A 13,197-nucleotide genomic window follows, 5' to 3' on the forward strand; every position below is an offset into this window, starting at 1 on the left:
TTCCTACAATGTCAGGGGTAAATAAAAATGCAAATTGGTTAATAATGAAGTGGAATAATCAACATCATTTCTTGTGCTCCCCTGTTACAGTGAAACTAAGATAACAACATTTAATACTAATAAAGCATGTAGTATTTAGAGTTGTAGCAACAGCTCTTGTCTAGAGGGCATTTAAGGCAAAACTGAACCTCAGAGGTTATAAGGTAGTAGGTTTACAAATCTACATGAGAGTTGACACAACCTACTAGCAATGAGGCAGAGAGAACTTTTGAATCCAGAAATGATGACTGCCTTCTGTCTTTATGAATGGCCAAGATCAAAATTGGATTCATTTCTCATGCCACGTAAGCATAAATCCACTTTAATCTCAGAGGTTGTCTGCTTAGTCCTAACGTGCTTTAGCTGAGTCATTTAAAATGTCAGCGTGTGTGTAGGAAGATTGAGGGCGGGCTAGAAGTCTAAACAAACAAATAAATAATAATATTCTTCTTAGGATCATGCATGTGCCCAGCTCTCAGTAAGAGCATTTTTGAAACGCTCTGCTGTGTTGGTTCTTGTAGGTTATCCGGGCTGTGTAACCGTGGTCTTGGTATTTTCTTTCCTGACGTTTCGCCCGCAACTGTGGCAGGCATCTTGCACACAAATGAGCAGGACAATCATACTTAAGTGTTAATATCTAACACGATTAGCTCAAACCTACCTTTTCCAATGGTCATGCTTGCTGCAAGTTACTTTGCCCTAGGGTGCGGATTGTACAGAGACAATGTTGGGTGTGCACATTATATCACAATTTATAAGAAACTGCACTGAATTTGATTCAGCTGAAGTACGACCCTGCTAACAGAACACCACAAGATAAATTTAACCAAGCATCCTAATGCGTGTTTTTGTGTTCTCTGGATTATTGCTGCTCAGATGCTGTACAAGGGAAAGGGAATTTATAGCAGTGTATAAAAGTTATCTACAAAAGGTTTAACAGAAGGAAGAGATGTACTAAAAAGTATGTAGCCTTCCTTCCTAGTGTCTCCCTGGGGAGCTCAGTGTACTTTTCACAGTAGCATTAGTTATTTTTAACTATTTAAATAACTCCCATTTATGAAACCACAGTAATGGGATCACTGATGACACGACTGCCTTCAAACACCAGCATATAGTCCCTGTGAAATGTGTACAAATTTGAAGTAACTCCTGTAAAACAAGCAGTGCGATTGTTAGTGGAATACACAGCAGAGCATATTGTCGAAGGCTTTCACGGTCAGAGTTCATTGGTTCTTGTAGGTTATCCGGGCTGTGTAACCGTGGTCTTGGTATTTTCTTTCCTGACGTTTCGCCCACAGCTGTGGCAGGCATCTTCAGAGGAGTAACACTGAAGGACAGTGTCTCTCAGTGTCAAGTGTGTAGGAAGAGTAATATATAGTCAGAAGGGTGTTGGGTTTGAGCTCATTGTCCTGCAAAGTATCAAAGGTAATGTGCAAATCATTGTCCTGTAAGTATCAAGATAATGTGCTAATGAGGGTGTGGTATGTTAATGTGGAACCATTGTACCGTATATACTCGGGTATAAGCCGACCCGAGTATAAGCCGACCCCCCAAGTTTGAGGCCAGAAAAGGGAATTTCTTATTGACCCGCGTATAAGCCGAGGGTCAATAAGAAATTCCCTTTACCGGCAATGCTGCGCTCTAAAATGGCGGCCGCCATTTTAGAGCGCAGGCCCCTGCCCCAGGTCGCCCTCCCGCCGGCCTCCGGGCCTCCGGTACAATGGTTCCACATTAACATACCACACCCTCATTAGCACATTATCTTGATACTTACAGGACAATGATTTGCACATTACCTTTGATACTTTGCCGGACAATGACTCAGCTCAAACCCAACCCCCTTCTGACTATATATTACTCTTCCTACACACTTGACACTGAGAGACACTGTCCTTCAGTGTTACTACTCTGAAGATGCCTGCCACAGCTGCGGGCGAAACGTCAGGAAAGAAAATACCAAGACCACGGTTACACAGCCCGGATAACCTACAAGAACCAATGAACTCTGACCGTGAAAGCCTTCGACAATATGCTCTGCTGTGTATTCCACTAACAATCGCACTGCTTGTTTTACAGGAGTTACTTCAAATTTGTACACATTTCACAGGGACTATATGCTGGTGTTTGAAGGCAGTCGTGTCATCAGTGATCCCATTACTGTGGTTTCATAAATGGGAGTTATTTAAATAGTTAAAAATAACTAATGCTACTGTGAAAAGTACACTGAGCTCCCCAGGGAGACACTAGGAAGGGAGGCTACATACTTTTTAGTACATCTCTTCCTTCTGTTAAACCTTTTGTAGATAACTTTTATACACTGCTATAAATTCCCTTTCCCTTGTACAGCATCTGAGCAGCAATAATCCAGAGAACACCCACACATGCTGTTCCCCTTTTCTGTCTTCCTGCTTCCTAAACTCTGTTCCCTGCTATGATGTCTAAACATGCACAGACATGGCTTGTTTTTTTGGGGGGTGGGGGGAGACAGAGGAAGGGTGTACCGTCCTTGTTTTTTAAACTCAGATTTTTCTGCAAACCTCGTGGTTTTCACTATTGGCACATGACTGAATTTTTTTGATCTATACCCTTCTGCTTAATGGGCTTTTCCTTAGTTTTTACGATATACAGCATGATCTTTTAAATAATCTGAGCAGCAATAATCCAGAGAACACCCACACACGCATTAGGATGCTTGGTTAAATTTATCTTGTGGTGTTCTGTTAGCAGGGTCGTACTTCAGCTGAATCAAATTCAGTGCAGTTTCTTATAAATTGTGATAAAGTAATAATGTGCACACCCAACATTGTCTCTGTACAATCCGCACCCTAGGGCAAAGTAACTTGCAGCAAGCATGACCATTGGAAAAGGTAGGTTTGAGCTAATCGTGTTAGATATTAACACTTAAGTATGATTGTCCTGCTCATTTGTGTGAGCATTTTAATAAAATGTGGTTTTATTTTAAATTTTGTCTTTAAAAGATCATGCTGTATATCGTAAAAACTAAGGAGAAGCCCATTAAGCAGAAGGGTATAGATCAAAAAAATTCAGTCATGTGCCAATAGTGAAAACCACGAGGTTTGCAGAAAAATCTGAGAAGTTTAAAAAACAAGGACGGTACACCCTTCCTCTGTCTCCCCCCACCCCCCAAAAAAACAAGCCATGTCTGTGCATGTTTAGACATCATAGCAGGGAACAGAGTTAAGGAAGCAGGAAGACAGAAAAGGGGAACAGCAAGGAGAAGGGCTTGCTGGTGCAGTAGCGTGGGGCTGAAACAGCATCTTGCCTGCCCCTCAGATACTCACCAGCCAGTTAAGACTCACAAGCCAGGGGGTAATCAGCTGACTGAATTTCTTAAGTCAATGCAATGTAGAATCACGATTGTGCTTACTGAGTGCTAGTAGTGGCGACAGTTACATAGGATTGAGGAAATCTGCTTGGATGAAACAGCTGAATATCAGTCCAGATATCCTGTCTCCTGCTTATAAATTTCCTGTTCATGAATGGTTCTCATCTTAAACAATATTGGACTTTGAGAGAATACTTTGATTTATTGGATTCTCAGATGTTGCTGTTATGCATATAGACTTCTGATCATTGATGTATTGACATTATTGGATAGTATTTTGTATGCTAGCACTTGCAGTATATGTTTGGTAGGCATTTATGTCTATATAAATATATATATAGATTCTTTAATTATGTCTGTTTAGCTACACATGCTGTTATTTTTGATACTTTATTGTATTCAGCATAGGTTTTTGTTTTGTAGCAGCCTACAGAGCATGGGATGGGATGGCTCAAAGGGGACAATGAGGTTTCCTCTCCCCCCACCATGCATCATCACATGCCCCCCATGTGTAATTCATAACTGGGAATTACCTTGCATTGATGGTCACTTTATTTATTTATTTAAAACAGTTTTATACCTTCTTTCTGCCCAATCAGGGTCCACAAGGGGGCAATCATAAAAATATTTTTAAAAGGTAAAGGTGCAAGCACCTGTGCCAGCACCAGGACATTCCTGACCCATGGGGTGACGTCACATCCCGACGTTTACTAGGCAGACTGTGTTTACGGGGTGGTTTGCCAGGCCTTCCCCATTCGTTTACACTTTCCCTCCAACAAGCTGGGTGCTCATTTCACCGACTTCGGAAGAATGGAAGGCTGAGTCAACCTTGAGCCGTCTACCTGAAACTGGCTTCCGTCGTGATCAAACTCAGGTCGTGAGCAGAGCTTTTGACTGCAGAACGGCAGCTTACCACTCTGTGCCACAGGGCTCCTAAAAACATTAAAGCATTTAAACAATTAAAATACATTGGTTCTTGTAGGTTATCCGGGCTGTGTAACCGTGGTCCTGGAATTTTCTTTCCTGACGTTTCGCCAGCAACTGTGGCAGGCATCTTCAGAGTAGTAACACTGAAGGACAGTGTCTCAGTGTTACTACTCTGAAGATGCCTGCCACAGTTGCTGGCGAAACGTCAGGAAAGAAAATTCCAGGTCCACGGTTACACAGCCCGGATAACCTACAAGAACCAATGAACTCTGATCGTGAAAGCCTTCGACAATTAAAATACAGTTGAAATATACTTTCTGGTACCTGATGAAGGGAGCTTTGACTCTCAAAAGCTCATACCCTGGAAATCATGTCTGTCTTGAAGGTGGTTCTGGACTAGTATCTAGCTGTTCCACTGCAGACCAACATGGCTGCCCTCTGAAGTTAAAAATATAAAATTCAATTAAAATCACATAAACAGACAATAATAGAAGGATGGCCAATAGCCATTCATTAATGCCTGCAGCTCTCCAAATCCTTTTGCTGTGGTCTTTTGTCACTCATGCTTGAGTTCCTTTAAAGTGGGAATGCTACGGATTTGACCCGAAATTTTATACATGCAAATTATATTCTGCATCTCTGAGCTGTGGACCTGCCAATTGAGTCTAATGGATCTTGACATTTGATACAAGTAGTGAAGTCCATAATGCCCAGTGATTCCTTTTGAGAATGATTTAAACAAAAACAGCAGCACATTAGTTGGATAGAATTTTTAGCACTCATCATATTTCAGTTTCCTTAGCATCTAACATTATTTTAGTGGTGCTCAAGTTGGTAGTGTCTTGAAAGAAAATAAGCAGACGCTGTCTGAAAGTGTCCTTAGAAACCAAGGTTTTGGCGTATTCCAAAATATTCCACAAATGCTCCACTTATTTTCTCCAAGTCTCTGACTTGCAGACACTAAGAGTCACAAATTCTGTTGAAGAGGGGAACAATATTCTGTCCTCCTTGATATCTGAGTTTCTGAGATGCAGGGCTCAGTATCTCTCTCTCTCTCTTTTTTTGCCATCAAGTCACAGCCAACTTACGGTGACCCTGTAGGGTTTTTTATGGCGAGAGATGCTGAGAGGGGATTTGCCATTGCCTGCCTCTGCATAGCAACCCTGGTATTCCTTGGTGGTCTCCCATCCAAATACTGACCAAGGCCAACCCTGCTTATCCAGGTTAGGGCATAGTAGCGTAGCGACCCTAGACTTCCTTGGTGGTCTCCAATCCAAATACTGACCAGGGCCAACCCTGCTTAGCTTCTGAGATTGCAATGAGATTGGGTTAACCAGGGCCATCCAGGTCAGAGTGTGGTATTTATCTACTTCAGTTTCTGAGGGCCACTGCCTCCTTTGTTTTCTTCCATGCAAATTAATGACTACCATTTTCCACTGTAAAACAATAAATACAGCATATTGAATGTATTGCTAGTAAGATATATGAACATTTAGATATTGAAATGGGGGAACTCTGGAAATGTGAATCTTCATAGCATCTGTCACTTCATAAACTCTGGATTCTGAAGTCATGTCACTCCCACAGAAATCAATGCCAGAACTTGTATTGATTCTTAGCGGAGTTGGGATTGTAGTCTAATTATAGTTCAGATACCATAATTCTCAGATCTTTGACGTCTGAAGGCATATGTTGATACATTACCACTTTTCATTTGTTGAGGTTTTTGCTATATCAACCTTTGTAGTGGTTACATTATTGAAAGAAACTATAAATACCTCTTGCTGCACACACACACACACACGAGAGAGAAAAAAGCTTCGGAGATCCTGCAGCTTGTTTATTTTGGTTCACAGTCTTGGTTTCTTGATCATGGGGCAGATCGGCCATTTAACTTGCGGGGGAAGTTCCTGGCAGGCAAGCGGAGGTGAGCCTTCATGCCTCCGCTGCTTGGTGTCAGCTGTGCAGTTGCTTCTTCTGGTGCCTCCAGAGATGGGCATCACTGACACCAGCAATGCTGGCTTGTGGTGCTGCGGTACCCTCTCGGCTTAGCTTGTTCCTCGACTGTTCTAACCTCCCGGTCCACCCCTGGTGATCATCCAGGGTGCTTTCTCCTTATTTCCAGGAGTTTTGCATCACTTTTGTATGACTGAACATGTAGATCATCTGTAGAACATGTAGAACATCTGTATATCAAGAAATATTTTTTTTAATGCATGGTATCTAATTAGTGATGAATCAGACTTATTGATCATGAACTCATTGTACTTCCTGACAGATTAAACCATCAATTGTATAATGCCAGTGGTACTTAAAACTTGTTAGCTGTGTATTCGGGGTTGGCCCCAGATTACTGGTGGTACATGACCATTATTGATCATAAAAATGATTACATACCACTGAGTTTACATGAATTTGTAAAGTAGCAATTCAAAAATCAAAAAGACTTTGGTGTTCAGTCAAGCACTTCATCTGATCACCTCAGCAATCCACAGTGAGCAGTATTTACAGTAGTTTTGGATCTAAACAGTGGCAGTCACAATTTGGATTATATATGCTCCCGGCTCATGGGACAACCCCATGAAATCAACTGTACTGGAGCGCATGTGCTGCTTTTGTGCAGTTAGCAGCATTCATCCTGTCGGTATATCCTCAGAATTCATTAGTTTCCTGGTGACAGTGTTAAAAGGCATAAATATTTTACAATTGGACATGCTCAACATTGGCAAAATGAGCAATGCTAAAGTATTAGATAAACAAGCCATGAAACTTCCTTCTCTCCCCCTGGAGAACACCTTTTTATCAGTTAGTATTTTACCCTCCTGGATGCTTCAGTGGGACAGCTGTGGCAGAGCAGTATAAGAACATGCATGCACAGAATATTTGTAACCCACACCCAGATGGTCCCTTGATGAACATGGAGTCTGGCATGGAATAGGACAGGGCAAGAATAGAGAGACACAATGGATTGGATCCATAACTAATGTTTTTCTGTGTGTGCAAGGGCTTCCGCCCACCGAGATTTTCCTGCCTCTCTCCTTCCACAGCCCCAAATGCCCTTTGAAATGTGTTCCTGGGACAGAGGAGATCCCCAGGAACAGGATTGCAGGGGGCAGTAGAGCTGTCAAAGGGAGGGGGGAGGGAATGGGAAAAACTATGCTCCCATAGTCCTTGCATTTGCACAAGTCCTGGTCTACCTCTAAGCCTCAGCCCCCTCCACCCCCAACCCCATGTAGGATGAAAACACCTCTTTGTACATTGTTAATTTTTTATACATGTAACCAAGATGATAGAAGAAGAATGAGAGAAAATTGGGATGGCCTTATAAGACTACGCATGGGCCCAGAATCTGATCAGGTTCTTACTAATTTTGAACTTTAAAAAAGAAATGAATATTATTATTATTTTTGTGGTAGAGTGTGCTGCTCACAAATTGCAATTAAATTTATAATTCAAACAGAGCGGTGGTTGAAATCCCTGGTTATAATTGCCACTGCTATTTATTGTTATATAATGACGCCCAGTTATTAATTATACTGTGGCATGTGCTCAATATTATATCTACAGTTTTGAAAAAAAGAAAGGTGCAGATAAGCCCAGTGTAGCTTGTTAAACTTTGCTGTTTGAAGTGTTTCCAGAAATGTTAGTGAAATTGGGCACTGTTTAAATACGTTACACTTTGCCAAAAAAAATTCCATATCAAAATTTAATCAAAACATTTAAATTCTGTTTCCTAAATTATTTTAGTTCCCTTGCTCACCCTCTGAAATTTGCAAGCAGTTCACTCGTTTCTTTGAGCAGAGTTCAAGTTCACTGATACAGTGAAAACAAGAGGAATACATTGTCTCAGCTTTACTGTTTATGTCATTGTGCTAATATATTAAGGGGTAGATCCAGACTAAATTTTCCAGCGGTAGAATGGAAATTTCCTGACTCTCCCTTCCCACTGCAGCCCACTGATCTCTGTACAGTGGGGCAGGGGGACCAGGAGTGGTTTGCAGTGGGAAGGGGGAACCAGCAGAAATTGTCCCTCCCCTTCCATGAGTGGAAAACGTAGCCTGGATCCAACCCTAAGATTGCAGTCTGTTCGAGCAATGGAACAAGCCCGGTTGAATGTAATGAGACTACTTCTGAGCAAACACGTATAAAGCCCAGACTGTGAGGTCAATTCGAGGAATGCTAGAGCAAAAGTTAGCTGAGAATGAAATGAACAGAACAGAAGCTCAGGTTTAAAGATGGGGAGACAAGGAGAACGGAGATCAGGACTAGCTGAGTGGAAGGCCAGATTAGGATTTTGTCATTAGAGATGGTTTACAACGAAAACCAGGGCTTTGAGGGTGTTTCAAATTACACATTAAAATAAGAGTTTTGGTGTGTGGTTTTTTTTTTTTTTTTTTTTAAATCTTAGCTATTGGGATAGAGCAGGGGTCCTCAAACTTTTTAAACGGGGCCAGTTTACTGTCCCTCAAACACTGTTGGGGGCTGGACTATAGTTTGAAAAAAGTATGAACAAATTCCTATTCACACTGCACATACTGCTCAGCAGTAACGCACAAGCTCACTCACTAGCAAACACACACACAAGCTCACTCACTAGCAAACACACACACACACACACAAGCCCACTCACTAGCACGCACACACACAAGCTCTTTAATTAACAGGCATTTATACTATTAAAGGTGAAGGTTTCCCCTACACCACGCTCACCTCTGCAGCGTAACAAAGATATAGTTAGTATTTTGCTCTGGCTGGGTTTTATAGCGCCAGGATTGCACTGTTACAGGAACCGCCGGAACTGAAAGGGCACACAAAATCTCTCATGGTCATCATCTGACTACAAAATCCCACTGATGTCACTCAGCAAAGAGAAACCGGCTATTCTTTTCCTACAGAAGAAAAGTGGGCAACTGGCTACCCTGTGCCACCAGATGTGGCATATATGCCTACCTCTCGTCAGGCACACTACCGATGCCCAGGGAAGGGGCCAGCTGCCTGCTTAGGCTCAGTCCCCCCACTTAGGCTTTCTGCAAAATCTTCGTTTCTGCAAAAGATGCTGTGCAGTTTTCAGCGAGACGCCAAGAAAGGAGGACGGGGTGAGGGGGGGGGGAAAGAGAGGTAAAATTAGGACCGATTTAAAAAGGGAGAGGGAAAATAAGGATAAAAAAAGAAGTAAATTTAGGAGGGGAAGTGGGAAAGGTCAGTTTGAAGGAGAGGGCTGCAGGGCGGGTCACTAGTCTTGCAGGAGGTCGGGTTGATGCTTCCTGGGCATGCTGCTATATGGGGCTTATTTATTTTTTTTAAAAAATCTATCTCAGTGCGATCCTAGGGCTGCTCTCTAAATGCAAATTTTCCCGAGCCAAATCCTCAAAAGTCAAAAATAAGCCCCTATGCAGAGTTTTTGAGAATTCAGATGGGGGAAAATGTTTATGCGTGGAAGGTTTTGTCTTGGATTTGCCACTCTCTAGATGCACATTTCCCCTATCTGAATTCTCAAAACTCTGCATGGGGGCTTATTTTTGGCCATTTATGAACGGGAGGTTTTGCCTTGAATTTGCCCCTCTCTAGAGGCACATTTTCCCCATCTGAATGCTCAAAGCTCAACAATAAGCCCCCCCCCCCCAATGCAGAGTTTTGAGCATGCAAGATGGGGAAAATGTGCCTCTAGAGCACTGGTTCCCAATCAGGGGTCTGTGGACCCCCAGGGGTCTGCGAGAACTAAATTAAGGTCCGCAAAACAAAGTTATAAACCCATAATAAATTAATATTTTCAATTAAAAGTTCTCTATTATAAAAATATATATTCAAATATTATTCTAAGTTTAATGTTTAACTAACAGTTATGATTAAAGTTTATTTTCAAATTCTCTGAATTTTTATTTTGAACCTTGGGGTCCCTGCACCGAACAAAAAAGTCCTAGTGGTCCCTGGTCAAAAAAAGGTTGGGAACCACTGCTCTAGAGAGTGGCAAATCCAAGGCAAAACCTCCCGTGCATAATTGGCCAAATTCGGCTTAGACAGGAGCAACTCCGGACAGGAGGAGGCGGGCTAAGCTCTACCGGGAGTCAATGCGGTTTACTCCTGAGTAGGCGCACTTGGGACCAGCAGAAGGAGGGAGTAGGCTAGACGGAGGGGAAGGGGTGGGGAGGAAAGAGAGGAAGGAGGGTTGCCCCAGAGGCGAGCCGTTGCCCACCTTACAGCTTGAGGTCCGGGTCAGCTGCCTCCGGCTTCTTCCCAAACCACCAGCGGCGGCTGCAATTGGCGGCAGCCTCCTCAGCTCCCTCTTTTGGGGGGCTGGATGAAGGCAGGCAGGCAGGCAGGTAGGGAGGGGGAAAGGAGGAGGAGACGGTGACGGCCACCTCAGGTCACAAGATAGCGCCCAATCAGAGCCAGTTGGAGGCCATTCCTGCCAGAGGGCTGCTTCGAACTACCACTCCCGGCATGCAGTGGGGGGGGGGGACGGGCTTTCTCCCCCTCCTGTTTCCATCCAGAGGCGGGCCGAGCTGCATCATGGGGCTCGTAGCTCCTGGTGGGGAGGCGTGGCGCTGGTTTTGGGCCCAGCCTGAGGGGCCGGGTTCAGGACCCTGAGGGGCCGGATCCGGCCCGCGGGCCGTAGTTTGAGGACCCCTGGGATAGAGTATAGGAAGCTTAATTTTATTCTTGCAACCATAATAAGTTTTTTTATTGTTTTTTTCCATTTTACAATTTTGTAATGAGTTAAAAATTGGTTCTCCCCCTCCTTTAATTTTGTTTGAAAAAAATAGCACTAATTTAAACCCTGTGTACATTTAAACTTTCAGAGATGTACAAAGGAAGCTTTGAGTTTTTGTTCTACTAATAAAAACAATTGTTGCCATCTGATGACATTTTTTGCAAGACCCAGTCTTGAAGATTTTGCATTCTGACAGCTTTCTTTTAGGGCAGAGATTTTGAAGTGTTTACTCTGAAATATGTTATTCAAGCCCTAAACTTAGCTTGAATACCATATGTTTTTAAGGCTACCTCTCTTCCTCTCTGTCACATTTTAATCTTTAAACATAATCTGAAAGTGCCTCTTAATTCCACCCATGTACCAGTGCCATTGCAAATGCATTCTTGGTAGCTATCGTATAACACGAAACTCCTGTGTCTTGGATTTCTCATGTAGTCTGAGCATCTTCCTGGAGACCTTATTAAGCCTTGTTTTATAAGTGGATATTGTTTCTACAGGCTGATTCTGAGTAGCCAGAATTAAAGCCTGTAATGGGTTGGCTAATTGACCATGTTTGGTTTATGGCATTTATATTTTAATGTATTATATTCCTGTTGTTATATTCCTGCCCTAAAATATCAACATAGGCTGATTCTCCACTGGGTTAGTGCTACATTTTATATGAGGATACGTTAAAGTGTTCATTGTCCAAATCATTGTCAGCCAGAGAGTGGCAATAAACATCTGTATTCAAAATTAAATTTTACTTTTAATTCTGACGTGTTTTATTGTTTTCCATAGACAAAATTGAAGAAGCACAAAAAGAACTTAATGAAACTGAAGACCCACAGAAAGGTAAATTTCAGCATCCTTCTCCCCTACCTCCTTCTACAGCCCTATATATTCAACATACTGTAATGATGTCTACAAGGCCTTCTGATGTTACAGGTCTATAAAACACCACATTTTGCTTATACCTTCATGATATGAAAAGGAACACTATTGCAACTGCAAAATTTGAAACAATTTCACACTTCTTGCATTTAGTGCTCGTACCTAAGTAGAAAATGCATCCCATCAAGTACAAAGTATGTTTGCTGTTGACTTACTCTGTCAGAATAGGCCTGCTTTTGTACTCTGTAAGGATTTCCTTAATTTTTAAATGCGATAAGTTAAAATACTAGAGAGAGTAACAAAGTAGGAGACCATCAGATAGTTGATCTAGTGAATTCAGCACAGTGAATTTTTTGGCAAGGACTTCTGATTGTGAATAGCTAGATTTCTCAGCAAGTTCCTCAACAGGCCATTTTTCTTTGAAGATGGCCTATTGAGGAACTTGCTGAGTGACATCAGTTTTTAGTAAATGATGATGCTTGGGTGGTAATTTTTACTGAACTGGCTATAGAAGGGGGAAATGTTTGAAATCATTGTTTGGCTGTGTCCTTTCTCTCAAGTGAATCAACATAAAGTAACATATATTCTTTTCAGTATAGTTGGGCAAAATGGAGAAAACTAAACATAGTTTCTTAATTTGGGAACTTGCTGAGAAATTCTGCCTTACTTAGGATTGTTGTAAATTTTCCAAGTTTTCATGTCAACACTATGACCTGTACCCTACAATTTCACTCAGCTAAATTCATATAGGCTCCTTTTGGTATAACTCCATATTCTTTATTATTCATTATTTGCATTTCTACCATTTCCACTGGAAATCAATACTCTGAATTGAATTATGAGTTGATTTTATCCTAACATTTGATTATTATCAGTGACTAAATGACGAAAAACTGAAATGTCTGCAAAAGCGTGCCAGCAAAGAAAGGGGCTGAGGAACAAGGGTTGTAATTATGTATAAATACTTAACTGAAGCTTTTATTTTATGGACCACTGAGCTTAGACACCAGTAAGCGTCTGTTGTCTTTTGCACCAACCTGCTTTGCTGTTTAATTTTATAAACTACTAAATGTAAGCCAAACAGATACTGATTTTCCCAGAGTAACTATCTGATAAACTGGTTGCTCCTTTATCCTCTATATGGTGTCATTCAGCCAGTTTCTTTGCCACATCTTTCTTCTTCCCTCTCTGCCTTCTTAGTCTGGTTCTTTGTCTCTTTAAAGTTCCTGTATGCACCTGCAGAGCTGAAACTTTTCCCACCTGAGAACAACTGGGACTTGGATCTTTCCAGAAGTATCAA

At 41.9% G+C, this 13,197-nt stretch overlaps 1 protein-coding gene across 2 annotated transcripts in view; it reads left to right on the plus strand.

Moving 5' to 3' along the window:
• The window catches only part of HIVEP1 (HIVEP zinc finger 1), a 124,027-nt gene that overhangs the window by 64,232 nt on the left and 46,598 nt on the right, over positions 1-13,197 (plus strand). For both annotated transcript variants that reach the window (XM_056854204.1, XM_056854205.1), the window contains exon 3: positions 11,805-11,858. In XM_056854204.1, coding sequence (XP_056710182.1) covers positions 11,805-11,858 — 54 coding nt within the window. The remainder of the gene's footprint in view (positions 1-11,804; positions 11,859-13,197) is intronic.

The sequence above is a fragment of the Euleptes europaea genome, chromosome 8 (assembly GCF_029931775.1).
Source record: "Euleptes europaea isolate rEulEur1 chromosome 8, rEulEur1.hap1, whole genome shotgun sequence".
Classification (NCBI taxonomy): Eukaryota; Metazoa; Chordata; class Lepidosauria; order Squamata; family Sphaerodactylidae; genus Euleptes; species Euleptes europaea.